The sequence below is a fragment of the Carassius auratus genome, unplaced genomic scaffold, assembly GCF_003368295.1.
Source record: "Carassius auratus strain Wakin unplaced genomic scaffold, ASM336829v1 scaf_tig00003633, whole genome shotgun sequence".
Taxonomy (NCBI): Eukaryota; Metazoa; Chordata; class Actinopteri; order Cypriniformes; family Cyprinidae; genus Carassius; species Carassius auratus.
In genome coordinates this window covers 475,922-494,870 of record NW_020523535.1, presented here as the reverse complement: position 1 = coordinate 494,870, position 18,949 = coordinate 475,922, and the positions used below count along the sequence as shown (strand labels likewise).

General features: G+C 41.2%; 1 protein-coding gene across 1 annotated transcript in view; it reads right to left on the bottom strand.

The window, feature by feature from the left end:
- The window catches only part of LOC113070267 (titin-like), a 126,496-nt gene that overhangs the window by 2,652 nt on the left and 104,895 nt on the right, over positions 1 to 18,949 (bottom strand). The window contains exons 11-21 of the mRNA XM_026243498.1: positions 18,194 to 18,448; positions 17,738 to 18,016; positions 17,245 to 17,535; positions 15,515 to 15,769; positions 13,773 to 14,036; positions 13,390 to 13,491; positions 12,724 to 12,777; positions 12,566 to 12,619; positions 12,316 to 12,384; positions 11,139 to 11,207; positions 9,960 to 10,028 (exon numbers count right to left, since the gene is read on the bottom strand). Of these exons, the coding sequence (XP_026099283.1) occupies positions 9,960 to 10,028; positions 11,139 to 11,207; positions 12,316 to 12,384; positions 12,566 to 12,619; positions 12,724 to 12,777; positions 13,390 to 13,491; positions 13,773 to 14,036; positions 15,515 to 15,769; positions 17,245 to 17,535; positions 17,738 to 18,016; positions 18,194 to 18,448 (1,761 nt within the window). The remainder of the gene's footprint in view (positions 1 to 9,959; positions 10,029 to 11,138; positions 11,208 to 12,315; positions 12,385 to 12,565; positions 12,620 to 12,723; positions 12,778 to 13,389; positions 13,492 to 13,772; positions 14,037 to 15,514; positions 15,770 to 17,244; positions 17,536 to 17,737; positions 18,017 to 18,193; positions 18,449 to 18,949) is intronic.

The window sequence follows — 18,949 nt, the reverse complement described above, 5'->3', positions numbered from 1 at the left end:
GAGACAGCCTTTCCCTTCTGCTGGCCTCCGTAATAGACAAAGAGCTGGTCTGAGGTCCTAAAGCACCAAGTTCTGTCCACGTAGGTGCGGAGCGCACGTACTGGACAGAGCAGCGCCAGGGCTGGGTCTGCCTCCTCCAGGGGCAGCACTTGCAAGTTCACCACCTGATCCCTAAAGGGAGTGGTGGGAACTTTGAGCACGTACCCAGGCTGGGGTCTCAAGATAACGTGAGAGTTAGCCGGCCCGAATTCCAGGCACGCTTCACCAACTGAAAATGCCTGCAGGTCCCCGACGCCTCTTCACCGAAGCCAAAGCCGTCAGGAGCGCAGTTTTCAAAGATAAAAACTTTAGCTCTACTGAGAGCAAGGGTTTGAAGGGAGCTCCCTGCAGTGCTGATAGAACCACTGCGAGGTCCCAAGAGGGGACTTGCTGAGGGCGAGGCGGATTGAGCCTCCTTGCTCCTCTCAGGAACCTGATGATCAGATCGTGCCTCCCAAGAGGCTTACCTTCAACAGGGTCATGGTGAGCCGAAATGGCAGCCACATAGACCTTGAGGGTGGAAGGACACAGCCTTCATTCCAACCTCTCCTGAAGAAAGGAAAGCACTGACCCAATCAGGCATTTCCAGGGGTCCTCACGCTGTGAAGAACACCAAGTGACGAAGAGGTTCCACTTCAAAGCATAGGCATGTCTAGTGGACATGGCTCTAGCTGAAGTGATGGTAGCTACCACCTGTGGTGGCAAGGTACCTAAACCTTCCGTGACCCGTCCAGAACCCACACATGTAGGTTCCACAGATCGGGACATGGGTGCCAGAGGGTGCCCCTTCTCTGAGAAAGAAGGTCCTTCCTCAGAGGAATTGGCCAGGGAGGGGCTGTCGCGAGGAGTACAAGTTCGGGGAACCAGGTCCGGCCGGGCCAAAAAGGCTCAACCATGAAGACCTGTTCCTCGTCCTCCCTGATCTTGCACAACGTCTGTGCAAGAAGGCTCACTGGGGGAAATGCATGCTTGCGCAGGCCCAGCGGCCAGCTGTGTGCCAGGGCGTCCATGCCGAGGGTGCCCTCGGTCAGGGAGTAAAACAACTGGCAGTGGGAATTTTCTGGAGAGGCAAACAGGTATACCTGAGCGTCTCCGAAGTGCTCCCAAATCAGCTGAACCGACTCGGGGTGGAGTCTCTATTCCCTGGGGTGAGACTGCTGCCTTGAGAGCTCGTCGGCTGCACGATTGAGCCTGCCCGGAATGTGAATGGCAGGAAGCGACCTCAGATGCTTGTGACTCCAAAGGAGGAGATGGCGAGCGAGTTGCGGCATGCGGCGGGAGCGTCGACCACCCTGACGGTTGATGTACGCTACGGTCGCAGTGTTGTCAGTACAGACCAGAACATGCTTGTCCTTCAGCAGAGCCCTGAAGCGGTGCAGAGCAAGACATACTGCTAGCAACTCGAGGCAATTGCCACTGAAGTCGGGGTCCTCTCCAGGAGCCTGATGCAGCATGCCCATGGCACCCCAGCCCATGGCAGAGGCATCTGTTGATACAACAACATGTCTGGACACCAGTTCTAGGGGCACGCTGGCCCGTAGAAATGAGGGGTCCAACCATGGGGTGAAGTATCGGCGGCAGGCCGGAGTGATGGTCACTCAGAGCGTGCCCTGTTGCCATGCCCATCTCGGATTCTACTCAAGCCCTATGCTCTTCGCTGCCTGGGAAAGCACGGCCGTCAGCTCGGGATCGGACTCGGACAACGCTGGCACTCCCGAGGGAGGCAACGCAGCCGAATCCTCATCTCCCGAGGACTCAAGCCCTGATGCGGCGATCGACATATGGTCCTCTTCGCGAGCCCCGAATGAGATGTCAGGAGCCTGAGAGGGTCCAGCAAACTCATCCGGAAACTGAACCGGCTGCGGCGTATGTGAGGGGGGTGTGGCCCGAGGAGGTTCGCTCGTCGGGGAAGCCCACACGGTAACCCTCAGATCACCCTGGCCACCAGCCGAAGTTGCCCTCTTACGAGAAGAAGAGCTATAACGGGGTGTGGCAGAGGGGACTCTATACCTTTTAAGGTAATCAAGTCTCGATCTCAACGCCGAGATGGTCATGTCCCCGCAATGAGAACATGAGCCATCCACAAATGCAGTCTCAGCGTGCTGGAAGCCCAGACACGTGACACAGCGATCGTGACCGTCACGAGGAGCGATATATCAACCGCACCCAGAAACACACGGGTGAAATGACATCTTTAAAAAGACGCAAATCGACCCGTAACTCTTTTGTGAGAGAAATGATCTCTTTTATAGGTGTTGAAGTGCTCAGGGGAACGCGGGAGCTGTCGCAGGAAACCCAGACAAACAGCTGAATCGCACCGTCACACCAACACCAGCTCTTGCTTGTAAACACTCCGGTGATTGCAGCAAGCGATGTGCTCGGCTCCAAAGCGAAAGCTTGAATGAGAGAATTGCTTGCGTTGATCCTTATATACCCGCTCTGCGGGGTGGAGCTCGCGATGCAAATTCCACAGACCAAGGTACTTTGTGTACCATTGGCTCGTTTTGTACCACTCGAAGGTGATTTGGCTCTCGGGCGAGATCCCATTCGTAACGTCGAACGTGACCGACTGAAAGGGAACTGAGGTTACGATTGTAAACGAGTATCGATACTTCACTCGTAATGCATCTTGCTATGGGACCAGTACAATCACACCATGCCGTGGCAGAGGAACGACAATGGTAAAACTTGTCCTAGGCATCACAGGGCCAAGAGAACAACAATTAATCTCTCCAGGCTATCAGGCTAAGCCTCACACAGGTCTCATCCAGCCGAGTGATCGTTCCAGAAGACTTGCACTGCCTCAACACCTGTGGGGCCGAGAGTGCACAAGTAAGTTGTCTGATAGGCATGTTAGAGCAAGCTGCATGCCACTTAAGCAGAAAGAATCCCTTGCCTGCAGGGCAGGGACAACCAGGTAATAGAACCTAGCAAAAGTGGATGGTGAATCCCAGCTGGGCACTACTCAAATTTCTAAAATGGACATGCTGTCAATCCACGCCCACGAAGAGGCGATGCCTCTAGATAAGTGGGCTTGCACTTCAATGGGGCATCGTAGGCCCAAGGAAGAGTAGGCAAGCAGAATTATGACAATTATCCACTTGGAAAATATCTGCTTCTTGACCGGATGTCCATTATTAGCCCAGCCACTGAAGTGAACAAAGAGCTGTTCTGACTGCCTAAACTGGACGCAATGCTCGATGTAAGCTTTCAGAGCCCTAACGGGGCAGAGTAAATTCTACTCCTGGTCCTCTTCTTGTGTGAGGAATTGCAGATAAGTTGAAAACCTGTGGTCTAAATGGAGCTGAGAGCACCTTAGGTATATAGCCATGGCTTGGGTTCAGGACAATTTTGGAGTCACCAGGCCTAAACTCCAGCCAATTAGGGCTTATAGAAATTGCCTGCAAATCCCCCACTCACTTGACTGAAGCTAATGCTAGTAGCAGAGCATTTAAAAAAAATAACAGATTGGGCAGTGACAATTGTGAGAAAGAGTAAAAAAGAAGCGAAGAGGTCTACTCTTAGCGATTGAGAAGGACTTTTGTTCCTGCAGCGGTCAGATATTTTAATGAACTCTGTTGACTGTCAAACTGTTGAAATGGAAGCTTTAGCATAAGTTCTGCCAGGAAGACTCAATTGTTAGCATCACCTATTACCTTTTCAATTGTCCAATCACGTTCTAATAATAGAAGTATAAAAGAACCTGTGCTTACACTTGTCTGAGTTTGCAGATGCTGAACGATTCACTCAGTTGCTCGCGTTCAGTTGCCGACCAAAAAATGTCTCAAAACTCGCAATATATTTGCGAATACTCCGACTCTGACAATGAAATCGTCTTGCCATCTCCTGTTACCGCTCGCCGAAGTTCGCGTTTACAGTGCCGCACTTCACCATGGGCTCAGTGGTCTTCGGAAAATATATACAAAGCTCTCGAAAACGCCGGAATACCAATAAGCCAAGGTCTCTCAAGAGAAGATATACTTTCTCTCGCCTATAACACGCTAGGCTATCCCCCGGTTCCTACCCAAACAACCCCAAAACCTGTAACATTGACAACTCAGACAAAACAGTCCGGAAGGAAAAGAACGGCTAAATCATCTTCACCCATTCCCGCAAAAAGAACATCACAACCTGCCAGAGCACCATCTCCACCTCAATTCATCGAATCCACCGATACGAATTTCCATCTCATCTCTGCTGTTCAAAATCTCTCCAAAACAGTCAAAGAACTACAATCAAAAATGACTAACCTCGAACATTCTTTTACCAGTTCCCACTCAAGTACAGATCCGGCAATACACTCCTCAGCTATTCCACAGTCTCGTCCTCCTCCTAACTATCAGTAACTATCAGAGCATGCCATCGACTTCAGCTTCCTCGCCACCTTCTCAGCTCACTATCCAGACGCCTTTTCAAAATGTCTCTGCTTCACCGGCTTCCTCAAACTTCAACCTTTCCACAGCAACTCCAGCACAAGCATTCGGTAGGCGTTTTGTTCCACCAGCTGCCGCAACAGTGTCTAACCATTTAAGAAGCAATATCATCCAAGGTAAGGACATCAAACATCTATACCTTACTGCTTCCTTCGCCTGCTGCCGACAGGAAAATGGTTGACTGTGGTGACGTGGCAGTACTTCTTAAAACTTCCGATCCCCGTTTACAACGAAATCTCTTGTTTGGCGAATTCGTCATTGCATTCAGTATTTACAGAGACATTCTGTGTCAAACCTACCCTGAGAGAAGGAAAGAGCTAGATCTTTATCTATCAATGATGGCGGACTTCAGTCAAAGATACGGGGGAACTCTATTTTACGAGTACCACAAGTCCTTCTCAGCGGAATCTGCCTCCTTTATCTCACCTTTTAATTCAAGACTAGACTGGTCAGTTACCGACACCGAACTGCTCGTCCGCCATTTCGGAGGCCAAAAAAGCTTAACTTGTGCCATTTGCAGCGCTCACGGTCACAAGGCTTCATTTTGCCCTAAAGCGTTCGCTAGTAACGATCCAGCTGCTGTCCATGGTCCTGAAAATGTAAGCCTCTCTTCAAACTCCAGAGGTCGCTCTACTACGGCAGAATTCAATAACGTACCTCTATGTTTTCAATTCAATGAGGCCATTTGTTCTTTTCCTAATTGCAAATTTGCTCATATTTGTAGTGTTTGCAAGGATCCACACCCGAAATCTGTCTGTCCACGCCGGTACAAACCTGCACCCCGAGGGAAAGCCCTAATTTGATTTTTTTAAATAAATAAATATAATAAACACCCATCTACTCCTATTAATATTCCCAACCTTTTAAGCTACCTCTATTCTCACCCCGATCTGGTATTTGTTGATTATTTAATCACCGGTTTGTCCCAAGGGTTTCGGGTGGGTATCCTCTCTCCTCTTTCTGCCTCTTTTGTTGCAAAAAATTTGCAATCTGCTAGACACGAACCTGATGTGGTTTCAGTTCTTTTAGATAAAGAGGCTAATAAAGGATATGTTATCGGCCCCTTCACTTCTCCTCCTTTTTCTCCTTTTCGGATTAATGCCATCGGCATATCAACTCGCAAATATTCCGGTAAAAAACGTCTAATCTTTGATACAGTATGTCTTCTCCACATTCCTCCAACATAGCTAGCATTAACGAAAACATTCCCCTAACACCTTTTTGTCTTCATTACGCTACGGGTGGATAACGCCATCCAGTTAATTAAATTAGCTGGTCCTGGCGCTTGGTTAGCCAAAGCTGACATTACCAACGCTTTTAAAATTATGCCAATTCACCCATCTGATTGGCCGTATTTTGGAGTGAAATGGAACTCAAAATTCTACTTCGCTGTGAGGTTCACGTTCGGTTGTAGAAGTAGCCCGCATATTTTCAACAGTCTCTCAGAAGCTCTGTGTTGGATTCTACTGAACGTCTGTAAGCTTCCTTTCGTTTTGCATTTACTAGACGATTTTTTGCTAGTCGACTTTACATCTTCACAATCTTCCATCCTTAGTATTCTTAAACAAATATTTAGCGACGTCGGCGTTCCACTCTCTGCCGAAAAAAACATTAGGCCCTTCTACTTCGTTAGAATTCTTAGGCATTTCCCTTGACACAGACAAAATGCAAGCTTCCTTGCCACAAGAGAAACTCCTAAGGATCAGGTCGTTTCTGGAATCTTTTTCCTCTCTACGCTGCGTCACGAAACGAGACATGCTCTCTCTGCTCGGTCACCTCAATTTCGCCATGAGCATCATACCACAAGGCAGAACATTTATTTCTCGGCTGTTAACTATGGCCCATTCCGTCCAAAAATTAAGCGATCCGATCCAGTTAGATGACGGATGTCTCTCCGATATAAAATTTTGGACTCAGTTGCTTAATGATTGGAATGGTATTTCTTTCTTTTACAATGACGCCTTTGAATCCTCCGCAGACCTTCATTTATTTACCGATGCTGCCCCATCTATCGGCTTCGGTGGGTTTTTTCGAGGGCAATGGTTCGCAGAGAAGTGGCCAAACAAATTCCCTAAGAAAGAATCAGGTTCCGTGTCTTCTGCGCTCTAGGAGATTTATCCTCTAGTAGTGGCTAGTGTAATCTGGGGTTCAGCGTGGTCAAGGAAACGCATTTTGCTGTTTTGCGATAACGAAGCCACTGTTGCCATAATCAATAAAGGCAGGTCATCGTGCCAAACAATCATGCCTTTTTTGAGACATTTAATCTGGCAATCAGTCACTTTCAATTTTATTATTAAAGCTGCTCATATACCAGGGCACTGCAACGATATTGCTGACGCGCTCTCCCGCTTTTGTTTTCAGACGTTCAGACGGCTTTGCCCTTCAGCCAATACAGAACCAACACCCTGCCCTCCCCTATCAGCAACTATGTTAAATTAGACGATTTGCAAAGATCAGCTAGGCATTATATGTCTAAAGGAGTTGCTCCTTCAACTTTCAAAGCTTACACTTCAGCTTGGTCTTCTTTTCTAATGTTTTGCTATTCCTTCCAGATACATTTATTTCCTATTCTGGTTACCACAGTTTGCTCGTTCCTTGTTTTTAATTTCGAAAATCGCAATTTAAAAATTTCCTCAATTCGCAGATTGCTCGCTGGGATTCAGTTTTATGCTAAATATTTTAATCCCGATTTTCCAAGTCTCTTCACTGCTTCTTCCATTCGATTACTGCTCAAAGGCTTCGCTAAATCCTCTACGAATTCCCCAGACAAAAGGTTGCCTTTCTCTTTGCCTCTGCTGCAAAGATTAATCCTTTCCCTACACAATGGCTTTTTTTCCATATACTCTAATATTCTGCTAGAAGCAGTGTTCTTAACTGCTTTCTATGGATTTATGCGCCCAGGCGAATTCACTTCAGCATCTAAACGTTTTGATCCTGTCCGTGGTCTCTGTATCTCTGACTTACACTTCTCTCCTAACTTCTTTACACTTTTTCTTAAAAATGACTCTTCTGGTTCTGGTGTTTCCATAACAATATCCAAAATAAGCAATAATTTCTGTCCCTTCTCATCTATGATTAGATTCCTCAAAATTCGCCCTAGATCCTCAGATCACTCACCCCCCTATTCTCACTCTCTAACGGAGCTGCTCTTTCTAAAACCTGGTTCAGATCTCATCTAGTTTCCGTCCTTAAAAACTGTAGCCTATCCCCTTCCCTGTATACTGGACACTCATTTAGGATAGGAGCAGCTACTACAGCAGCTGAACGCGGCGTTCCTACAGCAGCTATTAAGATCCTGGCTCAGCGTGGCCTAGTCTATTTTTGGCTCAGCGTGGCCTAGTCTATGTGTGGCTCAGCGTGGCCTTGTCTATGTGTGGCTCAGCGTGGCCTAGTCTATGTGTGGCTCAGCGTGGCCTTGTCTATGTGTGGCTCAGCGTGATCTTGTATATGCGTGGCTCAGAGTGGCCTTGTCTATGCGTGGCTCAGCGTGGCCTTGTCTATGCGTGGCTCAGCGTGGCCTTGTCTATGCGTGGCTCAGCATGGCCTTGTCTATGCGTGGCTCAGCGTGGCCTAGTCTATGTGTGGCTCAGCGTGGCCTTGTCTATGTGTGGCTCAGCGTGGCCTTGTCTATGTGTGGCTCAGCGTGGCCTTGTCTATGCGTGGCTCAGCGTGGCCTTGTCTATGCGTGGCTCAGCGTGGCCTAGTCTATGTGTGGCTCAGCGTGGCCTTGTTTATGTGTGGCTCAGAGCGGCCTTGTCTATATGTGGCTCATCGTGGCCTTGTCTATATGTGGCTCAGCGTGGCCTAGTCTGTGTGGCTCGTCACATGTCATTAAAATAAAAAAATAAATAAAAAAATAAAAAAAATATATTTATATATATTTTAATTAATAAATGGAACCCTATTATAAACTGTTAAACCAAGAGTATTGAAGTTTTCATGTCTATCATGCTTGTTCATTGCTAATTATTTTCTTTTTTCTTTTTTAGGTACGTCAAGATAGACAGCCGGCAAGTTTCTGGGGGTAGGCTCCATCCCAATAGAATTATTCTTCCACTAGTTTTTGGGGGTCGGCTGCGCCCCTGCCTTAATCTTCAGGCAGGAAATACTGAATCCGTACCCTCGGACAGCTATTTACGGATGGGGCCTACGCCAAATACAAACATACAGCTTGCTGGGTCATAAATAAATGTATGAATTGTTACAATATCTTCTCCGAGTCTTTCTGGTAGAAATGGAAGCTTTAGCATAAGTTCTGCTAGGAAGACTCAATTGTTAGCGTCACCTATTACCTTTTCAATTGTCCGATCACGTTCTAATAATAGAAGTATAAAAGAACCTGTTCTTACACTTGTCTGAGTTTGCAGATGCTGAACGCTTCACTCACCACCACCCACCCCTCCACCACCAAGATGGGCTCCTCCCTCACCAATAACAAGCATCTTCTCTCCATCTCCCTTACCACCACAGGATGTTCTTCCCCTCCAACCATGCCACCACCACCAGGATGGTCCCTCCTAAAATGTCACGGGGGTCGGCTGCGCCCCTGCCTTCATCTTCAGGCAGGAAATACTGAATCCGTACCCTCGGACAGCTATTTACGGATGGGGCCTACGCCAAATACAAACATACAGCTTGCTGGGTCATAAATAAATGTATGAATTGTTACAATATCTTCTCCGAGTCTTTCTGGTAGAACTGTCTGTTCTTTGCCCTGCATTTCTGAATTGTGCAATTGTATCTTGTTATAATCATGTCTCCTAGGTCTCTTAATCATGTTTTTCATAAGTTTTAAATGTTGAATTATTTATTTATGTGTGTTAGCTTTGTGGTGTGCTTGTTGGCTGTATGTTTTAAGTTGGTGGCAAACCAGTTTCCCTTTCGGGATTAATAAAGTTTTCTCTCTCTCTCTCTCTCTCTCTACTTCTGCCCTGCCAAAGATTTCCCATATTTTCTAATCTGACTGCGGATGAAGGGCACAGGGCACCTTGGAAGAAACAGGGTCTGGGTCCAAATGCAGGGAAAGTCATCTCTTTAATGAAAAACAAAACAGAAACAGATAACAAGGACAAGAGCAGAAGCAGCCGGAATACAAAACACGATTAACAAGGAACATTTACACAGCCAGACAGAGTGGTGCGTGAGACAAGAATATATAGTCTGTGACAATGGGCAACAGCTGTGTGTGTGAGTGTGTGTGATTGAGTGACCAGGTGTGCAGAGTGAAGGTAAATGAGTCCGGGAGCAAGGGAGAAACACAGGTGGAGCAACCAAAACAATGAGGTAACAAGATAGGCGGGGTTAGAAAATAAACAGGAGAGAGCACATGGCACCAAACAAACACCACACTCACAGAAGACAGTGTCATATGGTGGCCCAGTGTACAGTTTCACTGTGTGATTATAAAATGACTTTTTCCCCATAGCATCTAGCAAGACGCAGTATAAGTGAAGTATCAATAGGGGACCCATTTGTTAGGTCTCTTACCTTTAATCACACTGTCCTCATGAACAGCTGAAGCACAGTCGGAGATTAGTTCTGCTTTTCCCTGAGATTCTGAATGATAACAGAGAGGGTGTGGCATTTACTTTTTACAACGTCATACTTTTGGGTTGTAATACGAAAAAAAAAAAAGTTCACCTATAACCCAGGGATAAATGATGTAATCTCAAACTAAAGTACTTTTTAACACCAAAAGATGACTTTTATGACAAAATGTAACCAGAGTCATTTCAAGTTAATTAAAACCATAAAAAAAAAAAAAAAAGTTACCTGGAATAAAATTAAATTTAACTGAAATTAAATAAAATATTTTTAAAAATTCAATATTTAATTTCAGCCAGTTGTCAAAGCAATATATGGTACTGTATGGATGCAACAAAATGAAATTAATGCAACAGTTTGGATCTCAGTTTGGATTTTTTAGTTAAGGTAACTTCCTCTGAAATAAAGTTATAATAACTAATAAACTTTATTGCGTTATACAGTAGTCAACATTTTAAGTGGATCAAACGTTTCTTTAAAGTTGTTCTAAAACTAATATGTACTAAAACCTGCTCTGCAAGTTTGAAACCCTCATAAGACACTGTCCATATGAAAGAGCAAGAGATTCAGACCTTTATTTTGACCCCCATAAGCTATACAGAACTACCCAAACCCCAACCCCCTTCCAGCTGAACTGAATTCGGTCAGTTTTTTGGCCATCAGGAACAGTGTGTTGTCATGTTACTGGGTCGAAATATGCTGTCTGCACTCTTTTTATTCATTATTTTTCTCAGCCCATATTATTATTTTCACAAGACCACAAAAAATAACAAATTATAAATTGATAATTAATCATTAATTTTGTGAAAATCATTGCTATTTGTGATCATAGGCATTTGAGGAACTATAAATATATCGACGATGAAGGAGAAGAAATCTGAATCCTATGGTGAAGCAGCTGCTTATATAGCCAGATGACTCCGCTCATTCTGGTCGGCTTTATGGCTATAGGTTTGTGCAGCACCACTGCCAAGCAATTGATTCAATTTTAAAACATACTGCAAGAACCAACTGGTGTACAGTTTTACTGCGTGATTATAAAATGACTTTTTCCCAATAGCATCTAGCAAGACGCAGTACAAGTGACGTTTCGATAGGGGACCCATTTGTTGGGTCTCTTACCTTTAATCACACTGTCCTCATGAACAGCTGAAGCACAGTCGGAGATTAGTTCTGCTTTTTCCTGAGATTCTGAATGATAACAGAGAGAGTGTGGGAATTTCTTTTTTACAATGTCATACTTTTGGGTTGTAATACAAACAAAAACTTGTTCACCTATAACCCAGGGATAAAAGATGTAATCTCAAACTAAAGTACTTTTTAACACCAAAAGATGACTTTAATGACAAAATTTAACAAGAGTAATTTCACGTTAATTAAAACCATAAATTTTTTTTACTTGGAATAAAATTAAATTTAACCGAAATTAAATAAAATATTTAAAAAAGAAATAAATATTTTATTTCAGCCAGTTGTCAAATCAACATATCTAATTTTCATTTAATTTAACTTGATGCACTAAAATGAATTATATATATATATATATATAGTTTCTTAATTAAGCTTCTTTATGCTTCTTTACGTACACTTTTAGGATGAATTCTATGCAAAATTGTATAAATGATGCCCCAAATCACTCTGGCAGGGGGACGCTGGTCAGGTTGGGTGAAGAAAATGGGGGAAGCCTCTCTTTGTGGAGAGAGCAAGGTATGCGGATCCTGAGCAGACGTAAGCTTGCCCGCATCCGAAAGCTAAGATCATCTTAAAAAAAAGCTATCTGTGAACGCAGAGAGGCAAGACTCACACTATTACAGTGGGAGCAATTGGTCTCAATAAGCGCATATTTCACCATGGGATTTCCCCACGCAGGAAATGCACTAATGATGGCTGTCATCGTATATTGACGGCGTGTACGTACCGCAGTAGTGGCACGGCTTTGGCAACAATGCCTTGAAATTTGCTCTTTAGAAATTTGCAAGGCGTGTCAATGGCCCGCAGGCTCTTCAGTCAGGAGAGATTGCATAAAACCTTGTTGTCGATAAAGGAGAAGAAATCTGAATCCTATGGTGAAGCAGCTGCTTGTATAGCCAGATGACTCCGACCATTCTGGCGGGCTTCGCGGCTATAGGCTTGTGGAGCACCAATGCCAAGCCATTGATTCATATTTAAAGCATACTGCAAGAACCAATGGGTGTACAGTTTCGCTGCAGAATTATAAAATGACTTTTGCCCCATAGCATCTAGCAAGACGCAGTACAAGTGAAATATCGATAGGGGACCCATTTGTTAGGTCTCTTACCTTTAATCACACTGTCCTGATGAACAGCTGAAGCACAGTCAGAGATTAGTTCTGCTTTTCCCTGAGATTCTGAATGATAACAGAGAGGGTGTAGCAATTACTTTTACAGTACTTTTTACAAAATCATACTTTTGGCTTGTAATACGAGCCAAAACTTGTTCACCTGGAATCGCTTAATATGTTTTACAAAGTATAATGTTTGGAAGATAGTATTATTAAATCATTTGATTGTAATGTTAGTAGCACCCACCCTCCAGCTCTGTTTGTCTGTTGTCCATGTACTCCTTCATGGGTGAAATAATTTCTGAAGAGTAATCAAAAACCCATATAAATTTACAGAGAAATTCTTCACACACACACACACACACACGCACACACACACACACTCACACACACAGCAACACTTACGGTTCTTGGAGTCTGTCATTGAGAAAAACAAATCCTCTGGTGTTTCTTTTACCTCTGATGATAAGAAATTAACATTTTTGTACATTATGTAAAATGTAACTAAATACACACAAGATAATACTGAGTGTAAAATGTGACGATGTTAGACAATCGCAACAATAATAACTGTATGATTGTCCTCTTTACTGTACTGTATGTGCCATTGCATTTCTAGTTACTGTTTCAAAGATTGGGTTCACTAAGTAATGCACTAAATTGATCAAAATTGACAGTAAACACTTTTATAATGTTACAAAATGTTTTCTGTTTCAAATAAATGCTGTTCTTTTAACTGTCTATTTATTGAATAATCCTTAAAAATGCAGCCTTGGTGAGTAGAAGAGACTTTTGAATGGTAGTCTATGACAACAAATTCAAGATGGCTGAATCTACATCAAAGGATGTCAAAGTGTTTAAAAGCAATTTTATATTTTAATGCAAGCAGATATTTAAGTATATTAGAGTGTAAATGTTGTTTACGCTGAGTGTAAATTATAGACCAACTGTAAATATCAGTAAATAAAACCCTGTTTATGCTAATGTGCATATATTGAGAGATTCAAACTAAGTACCAAAAGCATAAAGAAGCTTAATTTCAGCAGTATATGTATTAATAGCTGATTGTACCTGGTTTATGGGTGATTTTTAGAATGATGCATCCAATGATCAGGATAAAAATACAACAGACAAGACATCCTGCGATGGCTAGCAGTATTTTCCTTTTAAATACTGTAATAATGAGGGAAAATGCACACATTTAGATGAAGTGAGTTAAATCAACATTTCCTCCGAACATTGAATAATATATTATATATAGATAAGAGTTTTCATTTTTGTCTGTTTTGTCTGTCATGTTGACAAAATATATATAATCTCATTGAAAATAAAATCTATAAACTATTTTTTTTTTTTTTATCTTAAAAGCATTCTGACATTGTTCTAATGCACAAGTTATTCACATCTATACACTATATGAAACAGGTTTAACAATAAATATTCCCATTACTCACTAATATTATTGGCTACGAAGCCGTCACTCAGAGCAGAGTACAGCGGTCTCTCTGTGTTTATTCCCTTGCACTTGAATTCACTTTTGATTGTTTCTTCATTTCCTGTCACTTTGAGTACATCTGAGGATCCATTGAGCTGCTGTCCGTTCATGAACCAAGTGTAGTTCCACTGTCTGCCGTCTGAGATGTTACACCTGAGAGTCACATCCCCGGTCATGATGTCGATCAGTTCAGTCTTCAGACTCAGAAATGCTGGTGGACGAGCTTAGAGCAAAGTAATACTGTATGTTACTTTATCTTTTTTTTTTTTTTTTTTTTTTTTTAATAGATATAATTCACAGTGAGCCATCTAATCAGGATAGCCTTTAATGCTTTTCCTTTTACCAGTTTTAGTAACTATTCAGAATGTATACTTGAAATCACAAAATCGCTGGGGAACATTTTTAGCAATACCCCCCCCCCCAAAAAAAAAAAAAAAAAAAAAAAATATATATATATATATTCACCTATTTTTCTTTTATGCTAAAAATCATTAGGATATTAACTAAATATCATGTTCCATATCATGTTTTGTATAATAAATAAATCAAACCTTAATTTCTTATGAGTAATATGCATTGCTAAGAATTAATTTGGACAATTTCAAAGGCAGTTTTCTCAGTATTTAGATTTTTTTGCACCCTCAGATTCCAGATTTTCAAATAGTTGTATCTCAGCCAAATAATGTCAGATCCTAATAAACCATACATCAATGGGAAGCTTATCTATTCAGCTTTCAGATTATGCATTTCACAATTGACACTTAAGAATGGTTTTGTGATCCATGGTCACATATGTTCAAAGCATATTATGCGGTAAACTAAACTTTTAAAGTGATTCTGTCATCGTTTTCTCAATCTCATATCATTCCAAACATGTATGAATTTCCTTTCTTTTGTTGAGCATTAAAGGCACAGTAGTTGATTTGGTTGAAGAACTTTTTTTTTTGTTTTTGTTATGATGGTTGAAAGTCTCTTCACATCCCAATAACAATCACTAAGTTACTAAGTGCTCTACATGTTTAATATGTATTTATATTTTTTAAGGAAGGCGTGGGAGCATAATATGTTTGTCCAGTCATATCCCTCAGTCCGAGGGCTATGATAGGCTGTCCTACCTGTCTGTTAATGTATGTTTTTGGATACCTCCCTGTTGGTGCAGACATGATATGTCATCAGTGCGTTCCAATATGCTATTGCGAGCAAAATGCGAGCAAAATCAATTATTCTAATAGTCTTTGATTTGAGTGAGTTTTCTCACCGGTGAAAATTTACTGCCTGTGAGCATTCATGTGTTTTCAAGGAGGCGTGGCTTTGGAGAGAGATTAGCAGGCAGGGTGGAATCTTATGCTTCCAAAGCTAGCTTGCTATTGCTAGCCTTCCAAAATCGCCTACCTCCAATAAATACATTCTGAAAGTCATTGGGGTTCAAAACAACATTAAACCCCAACGACTTTAAAATGGACAAAAATTTTGCATTTTTAATTTATATCAAAATATCTTTTGTGTTCCACAGAAGAGGAAAGTCATACATGTTGGAAACAACATGGAAAGTGTGAAATTATGACAGAATTGTCATGTCATTTTGGGTGAAACTGTCCATTTAACATGATAACTAATCATTTTCAATTTGTTGATTGGTTATATCCTATATATGAAACGGTCACAGAGGTAGTTTATATGTTTTAGAAGAGTCTAACTCACCTTGAACTCGCACTGGTAGAGTCTCACTGTCCACTGAGAAGTCTCCTCTCTGTGCTTTGCAGTGATAGTCACCAGTGTCAGTCAGAGATACTGTGTCAATGGTGAATTCTGAATTTTTGATCAGAGGCTTTGCGGCTTTATGCCAGTGGTATTCCCAACCTACTCCTGACATGTTACAATCAAACTTGACTCGCTCCTCAGTGTAGAACAACTCAAACCACTCATGTTTTTTAATGATTGGTTTTGGTGTGATGTCTTGGAGCAAAAGAGGTTACAATTAGAAAAAAGTGTACCATCTTCAAACAAATACCTGATTTGAAGATGCTTGATGGTCTAGGTAATCTGTAACTACTGAATGAACTGAGTTACTTAGTGAAAATCCTTTTCAACATAACTAGAAAGCTGCAAACACTGACAGTTTTCCACTTTATAATACAAATGTCAGTGCAACAGTAAAGAAGCTATACCAGTCCGTACTCAAGAACATAATGACATAGTTCATAACTATTTGCATCTATTATTATTAATAATTATACTGTGTTTTCAATATGTATTTATTTTATTTTTTAAAATATTGCACAAATATATGGAGCCCCGCACATGACATTTAGGAAAAAAAATTGTAGGCTAAATTGTGTGCAAGATTTACTGATTCGTTCCCTTAATGTACTAAAATGATTACTATTGCTTTCCCTCGATTTACTATTGCGCTCCCTCGATTTACTAAATTGTGCGCATGATTTAGAAAATCGAGGGAACAATTTAATAAAATGTGAGCACAATTTAGAAATCTAGTGAATTAAATAGTAAATCAAGGGAACGCAATAGTAATTGTGTGCACGCTTTAGTACATTGAGGGAACGAATTAGTAAATCGTGCACACAATTTATTATTTTTTTTCTTACATGTTATGTGCGGGGCTCCGTATAAATACAGTTATTTTGTAAAAATAAGTACATAGTACAAGCATGTTTTGAATATGGATAAATTTGATATCATGATTAATTAGTTAAAATGTATTCTTTATTGAATTGTTTATATGTAATAAATTGAATACATAAAGTGATTCTTCTAAAATGAAAACGCCACCGTTTTTCCATATTCCACTATGTTATTCCCTCATCTTAGAAGAGCTGATACTGTATGTACCTCTACCGTCTCAGTGCATGCACTCAATCATTGTAGCACGTGGTGCCACTATGGTAGTGTTTAGCTTAGCAGTATTCATTCCTTAGGATCCAAACAGGGATAAATTTAGAAGCCACCAAATACTTCCATGTTTTCCCCATTTAAAGAAGTTTACATGAGTAGTTACAAGAATAAGTATTGTGACACAAAATAAAACATGGCAATTTTCTAAGCGGATAAAAAAATTATAACTAGAATGTATGGCGGAAGAGCACTTCGCAGTACTTTGAACTCAGCATTAGGGAAAACTTGGAAGTGTTTGGTGGCTTCTAAATCCATCCCTGTTTGGATCCTAAGGAATAAATTGTGCGAAGCCAAACACTATCATATTAGCGCCGCGTGCTACGGATTGAGTGCACACACTGAGACGGGAGAGACACGTATCAACTCGTCTACATGGAAGGGAGAACATAGTGGAATATGGAAAAACTGTGGCACTTTCCTTGAAAGACTCAAACAGACAAGTGCTTGTAATATCAAGTTTTAGGCATTGTTCATATGTACCAATCATAGAATATCATGTCAAAAGCAGTTTTACTTGCCTTTAATACGAAGTTGCACAGCTTCAGTTTCTCTTGTAGTCACCAATGTTCTCGTCATATGTTTTCCTCTGCAGGTGTACTGTCCTGAATGACCCGCTTTTGCTGAGCTGATGGAGAGTGTGTTTCCAGAAAAGGAAATGTCCTCAACCTTTTTAAGCGAACCTCCGTTTTTAAACCATTCATAGCCCCATTTATTTGATTCTTCATCAACTGAACACTTCAGAGTCACTTTCTCAGTTGGGTAAAACATATTCCATCGAGACTCTATTGACAGATTTGGTTTAGGTGGCTCTGCACAAATAAACAGCATAACAGAAATTAAATTCTTTTAACATTGTTATATTTTATAATGGTCCTTCATTTAATTTTAAAATAGTTGAAAGACTGCAAAATCCATTGAAAAGTCTTCTAAAATGTATTGATACTTTAAAAATGGCTATATTATAATTTAACCATGACATGTTCTTTAAGCTACACCATAATAGATTCTTACCATGGACTGTTAACAAATGTTGTTTGCTTCTTAAAGTCGACACGTTTCTGCCCTGCAGCTCAGCTTGGCACTCATAGGCCCCGTGATGACTGGACTTTACTGACAGTGTGAGATTGTTCCCTTTTATGTTTGTTTCAGCACGGGAGATGATTTTGCTTGAGTCCTTGAACCAAGTATAATTCCAGTTTTCAGAAACATCTTGAATCACACACTGCAAAGACACTTTTTCACCAGGAAACGCTTCTGTCCAATCAGACTGAATACGTGGTTCAGGTGGTTCTAAAAGAAGAGAACAAAATGGAGGGTGAATGTGGTCAGATAGATCATACAGAAATTAATGCTAAGATGTTCATGCAATTCCTGGGAATTTCACTGAGGCATCATAAATTAAATTAATGCACAATGAGAATAATATTACATAATTGAAAATTATAAAGAGGTAAATTATGGACTCACTCTGAACACGCACTTGTAGAGTCTCACTGTCCACTGAGAAGTTTCCTCTCTGTGCTTTACAGTGATAATTACCACTGTCAGACAGAGATACTGCATCTATGGTCAATTCTGGATGTGTGATCCGAAGGGTTGAGCCTTTATACCAGTGATATTCCCAACCTACTCCTGTCATATTACAATGAAGCTGGACTTTCTCCTCAGCGTAGAACAACTCAAACCACACATGTTTTGTGATGTTTGGTTTTGGTTTGATGTCTAGGAGCAACAGATGGTAAAAATTAGAAACAGTGAACCACCTTTAAACAAAAACTGTCTTGAATTGCATGTGCTTTTTATTATTTATTATCAGGGCTTGGGAGTAACAAAATACATGTAACAGTGTTACGTATTTAAAATACAAAATATGAATAACTATTCCATTATAATTACATTTTAAAAAAAGGGGCAATCAGATTACAGCTACATCTTAAAAGTATTTTAGAATAACAAAGTGATTGCTTTTAATTATAATGTAATTTCTTAATTTAATATTTGAGTAAACAGTTTGGGGATTTTAACCAATGTGGCAACTAATTCTCAGTTGAAAAAAAAAAAAAAAAAAAAAAAAAAACCTGCATGCAGCAGCCTGTTAATTTAGCAAGTCTTAGTGAGCGTGAATACATGCTCATTATCACGACAAACATTCTCCTAGAATTCACACTTTGCATTCAGTTAACAGATTCATATGAATCATAAAAGTGTATAAAGTCAAACGAT